Raw genomic sequence first — 6,737 nt, forward strand, 5'->3', positions numbered from 1 at the left:
CCCCCCCCCAGGGCTGCTCACCCGCCTCGTGTCCCCCGCAGGCTGGTGTCGGGCGCTGGAGACATCAAGCTGACCAAAGATGGCAACGTGCTGCTGCAGGAAATGGTGAGCCGGGCCTTGGGCGCGGGGGGTGGAAACCCTGGGCAGGCGAGAGGGGATTTAGGGAGGCAGGAGCCTGCTCGTATTCCCTGGGGTGCCTGTGGCTGAGGGGGGGGGCGGCCTCTGCTGTCCTGGCCTGCATTCCTGTGTTGTTTTGCCCTGTGCACTGAGACGCGGGTGTCCCCTGGGAGGAAGGTAAATCAGCACATCTTGCATTTCTGTATGTAACCTAAGGACGTGTCTAGTTGTGTGAGGTTTGGCCAGACAGACATGATGCTCAAGGCTGGAACACCAGATGCACTATTTAGTAGAGGAACTGGCAAGAAACTAACCTAATGTTCTTTAGCTTCCTAAGAATGAATAAAGCACACTGCCAGAGGGACAGCAAAGCATTTAGGGTATGTACAGTGTGGATCATGCAGGGACTCCCTAAATTAGCTCTAAAGGTGCTGCTGTTAGTGTCAGCAACAGTCTAGTTGTGATGGTGCATCCTCAGCCTAAAGGAGAAAAGGGCTCTCTCGAGTTCACAGTGAGCTGAGGACTAGTTAGGCTTTTGGTACTCAACAATTGTGTGTATAGAGGTGTAGTCTGAGGGAGGAATAGTGTAACATGGATTAATTCCATCAACTTGCTGTCCAGGTGAGTGTTGTTGAAGCATCAGCTAGTCCTTAAATATTTTGGTTAGCTGGTTTTGAGGACTGCTGACTTCCTGTGCCAGTGCAGAGAGACTCATTGCTCAGTTTCTTCCTTTCAGCAAATCCAACACCCCACAGCGTCCTTGATAGCAAAGGTAGCAACAGCACAAGATGACATCACTGGAGATGGTACCACCTCAAATGTCTTGATCATTGGAGAGCTCCTAAAACAGGCAGATCTCTACATTGCTGAGGTATGTCTGCAGTGTTTCTTCTGCAGGTGGACAAGTTAAAAGCTCCTTCTGAGCCCATTTGACTTGTTTGATGCTAAATACTCCTAAGTCAAACATGAAAATTAACATGTATTTTTGCTTAAAATGTGTGTGTTGCAGGACTTGTAAAATGGGGAAAAGCTCGAGAGGGACATGTAAGATTTGTTCAAAACCACTTATTGTGGATACTGCAGCTTTTAATAACCTGCTGTTACTGCTGTTTGTTACCTTTTTTACTTGTGTGTTAAGAAGGATATTTCCTTGAGAGCAGGTATTTTGGGTGAGCTACAGGATAGACATTGATCCTGCACAGGGAACACCCAAGTGTGCTCTGTAGTTCCCTTGGTTTCAATCCTGTGCTAGAACAAGTTGTACTTTTCCTCTGCATTGGAAGGATTTGCATTCCTTTTACATGTATTCAGAAGGACAGTACATTTTCTTGTCTCTGTAAGATGCATTTTCCCAGTGTTGTTACATGGAGTGTTGAAACCACAGGTTCTGTTTGTCAGAAAGTACCATTTGTCTTCTGTTGTCCAACCATTTCCCTCCTTCCCTTGCATTAGGGTTTGCACCCTAGAATAGTTGCAGAAGGATTTGAGATCGCAAAGGAAAAAGCACTTGAAGTTTTGGAGCAGGTCAAAGTATCCAAGGAGATGGACAGGGAGACCCTTATGGATGTTGCCAGGACATCCCTCCGTACCAAGGTGCACACTGAGCTCGCTGACATCCTGACAGAGGTGAGTGTCACCCCCTTCTGCCTCTCCTTGTGTGAAGTGCTCCAGGTTGTGATTGTTACTGAGTGAAGGGTGGATGGAGAGACGAGAACGTGCACTTTGGAAGACTAATGGTCCTTTTGGGGCTTTTCCCCTCCCCTCTGTTCCAGGCTGTGGTTGATTCTGTTTTGACAGTCAGAAAACCTGATGAGCCCATTGACCTCCACATGGTAGAGATTATGGAGATGAAGCACAAATCAGAAACTGACACAACGTGAGTATGAGTGTCCTTGAGCTTCAGTTTGATGGTGTCCAAGGTTTGAGGAGTCTGTGGTGTCTGGTTTTCTTCTTTGAAGTATCCTAAAGCTACCACTGGAGACGTTACTGGGGAATGGGTGGAAGAAGGACAGGAATACAGATTGCAGCCAGAAATACCTGGACAGCAGAAGTTTCCCAGTCACTGAGCTTGATTCCCTGATGAGAGTTTGGAATAGCAGAGAGCAAGGCTGACTTTGCTTTGGAATAAATACTTTATTTTCTAGTAGTAGTGTCTGAGGCTCCACTGTGCTTGAGGCTCATGTCTGTTCATCAAAAGTACAAAATAGCATTTGGTAGATGGAGGCTGGGTTATTGGATATTCCACAGACTTGACATTTACCTGAGTGGCATGGATGAATTCTGCAGTAGCTTTCCTCAGTAGCTAATGCAGTCAGACACTATGCCAGAATAAATTCCCATTCCACACTCTGGTGTGCTTCTTTCAGTGAGCATGGCCTGGGAGGTGGGGCACAGAATTGTGGTCAGCTCCCAGCACAGTTTGTGTTTGGCCAGTTGTACTGTCAATTCTCTGACTGGTCTGCACTTCTCTCAGGTTTGTCTTCACTGTGTGTTAAGTTGACACATAAAATGCTTCTTAATCTTTCAGGCTGATTAGGGGGCTGGTTTTGGATCACGGTGCTCGTCATCCTGACATGAAGAAAAGAGTGGAAGATGCTTATGTTCTCACTTGCAATGTGTCCCTAGAGTATGAGAAAACGTAAGTACAGAGCAACAAGGTGAGGAGCAGAAAATGCTCCTGTCTTAGAAGCCTTGGGTTTAAATTTGGCTTAAATAAGAACTGAAAGGACTGCACAGACTCTTCTAGAGCCAGGCAGGTGATGTGGACAAGGTGTCACTCCTTCTGCAGCCCTTTTTTGGAAGAGTGAAGCTGGTGGCTGAGAAAACCCCTTAAAGGCAGGGCTTCATGCTGGTTTTTATTCTGTGTTTTGTTGGAGAAAGGCTGGAATACCTTTCCTTCTTTGCCCTAACTTTATATTTTAGAGTGAACATCTAAATATACTTCAGAGTTTACTGAATTCCAAATGGTAAAGCTCTGAACCTGGAGAGCAGGAACAGCTACATGTTGTGTGCTGGTTTTCTGGGGAGTTTCTTCTTTGTTCTGTTTTTATTATTTATGTTTAGAATGTAGCTGGAAGGATCGATTCTTTCCTTGTCTTACTACTTTTTTGTTGGTTTTCTTTCCTCCAGAGAGGTGAGCTCTGGGTTCTTCTATAAAAGTGCTGAAGAGAGAGAGAAGTTGGTGAAAGCAGAAAGGAAGTTCATTGAAGACAGAGTGAAGAAAATTGTAGACTTGAAAAGAAAAGTCTGTGGTGATTCTGATAAAGGATTTGTTGTGATCAACCAGAAGGTGAGATGAAGGGTATAACTGAGTAGAAAATAATTTTAAAAGCTGGCTTTCTTGGCCAGTTTGGCTTGCTGTGTACGGTTCTTCAAACAAATGGATCAATTTAGGCTGATGTGGTTTTGAGTACATGCATAAAGTTCTGCATTGGGATCTTCATTGAGCCCTGAGGAAGAGCTCGCTCATTAGTGTCAGACAGAGAGGATGGTTTTAGCTTTTTCTTTATCCTGATGGTCACTTTCTTCGTTTCTAGGGAATTGACCCGTTTTCCTTGGATGCACTTGCAAAAGAAGGAATAGTTGCTCTGCGGAGAGCTAAAAGGAGGAACATGGAAAGGTCAGTTCCTGGGAAGAGGAGGGTTTCAAATAACTTGCTCTTCCAAACACAAACAGGGAGTCAAAAGTCTGGCTTGAATCCAGCACCTTCAAGGACTTGCACTAAAAGTCCACTTTGATCTGTCCAGCTCTTAGTGGTGTAGCTCAGGGTAGTTTGCAAACCATGGAATGCCATAGGAATGAGCTGTCACGCTCCAGATATAGACACCTATAGAGGAGACTTGATTCTACAGGCCCCTTGTGAAGAGCTCTTTCATAAGCAGAAGCAGACTGTGCCGGGCTCAGGCAGCATGCTGGTGAGGTGGGATTTCCCACAGGGCAAGTGCTGAGCTGTGTGTGTTCCCTCAGGCTGACCCTGGCATGTGGTGGCACAGCCATGAACTCGGTGGAGGATCTGAGCCCCGACTGCCTGGGCCACGCGGGGCTGGTCTACGAGTACACGCTGGTGAGTGTGGCTGGGCTGGCAGGACACCTCACCTGGGCTCTGGTTGTGCTGGAGCGTGGGTGTCCAGTGTTCTGGGAGCTGGGCTGGAGCAGGGATAAGTGTCCACTTGTATGTGAGCCTCTACCTGGGTATTTGTTCTTGTCCAAGTGTGTTTTCCTGTTACTTCTGTGTTACACTTTTGATGTCTTACAAGTGGAGAAAATGGAAATCGGGTTCCTCTGCTTCTCCTCACTTCTACTGTTGGTGCAGAACTGAATCTGACACCATTTTTTATGTTGTGTGTATGTTGATGAAGCAAAGGCACAGCATGAACATGTACCCCTGTTGTGACAGGGTGAAGAGAAGTACACCTTCATTGAGAAGTGTGACAACCCCCGCTCAGTCACCCTGCTGATCAGGGGCCCCAACAAGCACACGCTCACTCAGATCAAGGATGCTGTGAGGGATGGGCTGCGTGCTGTTAAAAACGCCATTGAGGATGGTAAGGCTGCTCTGCTCTGCCACATGGAGCATTTCTGTTGGAATTACCTCAAAATGAGGGAATTTTCTGTTGGCTTCCTTGGTATCTGATGCACTCAGTGTCAAGTGTATCCCAGTGTGAAGTGCTTTTACTTACTGCACCTCCTATTTTACAAGTAATTGATAATGGTGTAAGTAACCTGATCAGCTACAATTTGTCTTTTTAAGAGTGAGGGAAGAGACCAAACCGTGTTGAGTGTTTAAGTTGGAATAGGTGCTTATTGTGGAGCCTGAGCATCGTGTTTCCCTGCAGGATGCGTGGTCCCAGGAGCAGGGGCACTGGAGGTGGCTGTAGCCAGTGCCCTTGTGAAGCACAAACCGAATGTCAAAGGGAGAGCCCAGCTTGGAGTTCAAGCTTTTGCTGATGCTCTGCTCATTATTCCTAAGGTATGAGGAACTCAAGTAAAGTGGCTTGAAAGCATGCCAAGACCCACTGATTTTTCTGCTGGAGTTCTCATGATTAACTACACAAAATGATGTCTCTTCTCTCAGGTTCTTGCCCAGAACTCGGGTTATGATCCCCAGGAAACACTCGTGAAGGTTCAGGCAGAGCATGTGGAGTCAGGGCAGCTCACTGGGGTTGATCTGAACACTGGTAAGAACTTCCTCAAATAATGGGGTGATGCTGCACCAAGAAACTATCGTGGCTCAGCTCTGTTAAGAACAAAGTTGCTCTGGATGCAGCAGCTGTGCCTTGTGTCATAAGCTGTGCGTTGGCAGGGGTCCTGTTGCTGCAGTCAGCCTGGGTGTGCTGTGGTGCAAATGTTTTGGGAAGATGAAGCACACAGTTAGCAGTGTTGTGCAGTGTCTGACTCCAGGGGTTAGCAGAAAGCCCTCCTCTCAATGATGTGAACTGGTGATGTTAAGGACTGATGTACTTCTTTTCTAGGTGAGCCAATGGTGGCTGCAGCAGCTGGAATCTGGGATAATTACAATGTCAAAAAGCAACTGCTTCATTCATGGTAAATGTTACAGTATTTTCACTTTAAATAGCTGTGGGTGTTTATCAATTATCAGTGTGGAATTGAAGGGCCCCAGGTAGAGGAAAGTGTCTTGTAAGGCAGAAATGAAGCCGAGTTGTCTCTGAAGTGTGTGGAAGTGGCTGTTCTGACAGTGTTTGTCTCACCTTTCTAGCACGGTCATCGCCAGCAACATCCTTTTGGTGGATGAGATCATGCGAGCCGGGATGTCCTCTCTGAAAGGCTGAGCTGGAGCTGCCAGGGCAGCAGTGGCTCTGGTGGTGCCCCAGGGGATGTCCCAGCAGCGGGAGCTCCTCTGTAATGAGCAGCCCCTCTTTGGTAAACATGGCCTCTCAAAGTATTAGCAACTGTTGAAAGATTTGGCTCTAAAAACAGCAGTTATTTATTTTTCATTTCACTGAAGTGAACAACTGAGGTTGATTTCCTTTTTTACCCAATAAACTGTTCTGTTCTGTGCTCTGCAGGTGTTGGTTATTCAGAGCTGTAGCTTCCTGGGGTTGGGGTCTTGAACTGACCCGGGAGAGGTGTTTGGGTTTGCAGGAGGGGAAGAGGCTGCTGTAGGTTCAATAATTGTCCTAAGTCTAGTTCTGCTTCTATGTTAGATCATTTAATCCCAGACTGGTTTGGGTTGGAGGGACCTCTAGAGATAATCTACTCCCCCCCAGCCCCCTGCATGGGCAGGGACACCTCCCAGCAGCCCAGGCTGCTCCAAGCCCCATCCAACCTGCCCTTCAACACTGCCAGGGATGGGGCAGCCACAGCTTCCCTGGGCAGCCTGGGCCAGGCTCTCCCCACCCTCGTAGTGAAGAATTTCTGCCCAATATCCAATCTCTACCTCCCTTTCAGTTTTAATCCATCCCCCTCATCCCATCCCTCCCTGCCCTTGTCCCAAGCCCCTCCCCAGCTTTCCTGGAGCCCCTTCAGGCACTGGGAGCTGCTCTGAGGTCTCCCTGGAGCCCCTTCAGGCTGAACCCCCCAACTCTGAATTGGAGTCTCCTTCCCTAGACCCCACAGTGACCATACGAGCCACTTTGATACACAGAAAACCCAAGACCTGA

General features: G+C 47.5%; 1 protein-coding gene across 1 annotated transcript in view; it reads left to right on the forward strand.

Moving 5' to 3' along the window:
- The window catches only part of CCT6A (chaperonin containing TCP1, subunit 6A (zeta 1)), a 10,667-nt gene extending 4,761 nt beyond the window's left edge, over nt 1-5,906 (forward strand). Inside the window, exons 2-14 of the mRNA XM_009993299.1 lie at nt 42-105; nt 854-988; nt 1,570-1,743; nt 1,890-1,993; nt 2,645-2,755; nt 3,247-3,406; nt 3,654-3,736; nt 4,084-4,180; nt 4,514-4,661; nt 4,953-5,086; nt 5,192-5,294; nt 5,589-5,661; nt 5,834-5,906. Coding sequence (XP_009991601.1) covers nt 42-105; nt 854-988; nt 1,570-1,743; nt 1,890-1,993; nt 2,645-2,755; nt 3,247-3,406; nt 3,654-3,736; nt 4,084-4,180; nt 4,514-4,661; nt 4,953-5,086; nt 5,192-5,294; nt 5,589-5,661; nt 5,834-5,906 — 1,459 coding nt within the window. The remainder of the gene's footprint in view (nt 1-41; nt 106-853; nt 989-1,569; nt 1,744-1,889; nt 1,994-2,644; nt 2,756-3,246; nt 3,407-3,653; nt 3,737-4,083; nt 4,181-4,513; nt 4,662-4,952; nt 5,087-5,191; nt 5,295-5,588; nt 5,662-5,833) is intronic.
- Nucleotides 5,907-6,737: the final 831 nt, after the last annotated feature.

Source organism: Chaetura pelagica, unplaced genomic scaffold, assembly GCF_000747805.2.
Source record: "Chaetura pelagica isolate M959 unplaced genomic scaffold, ChaPel_1.0 scaffold193, whole genome shotgun sequence".
Taxonomy (NCBI): Eukaryota; Metazoa; Chordata; class Aves; order Apodiformes; family Apodidae; genus Chaetura; species Chaetura pelagica.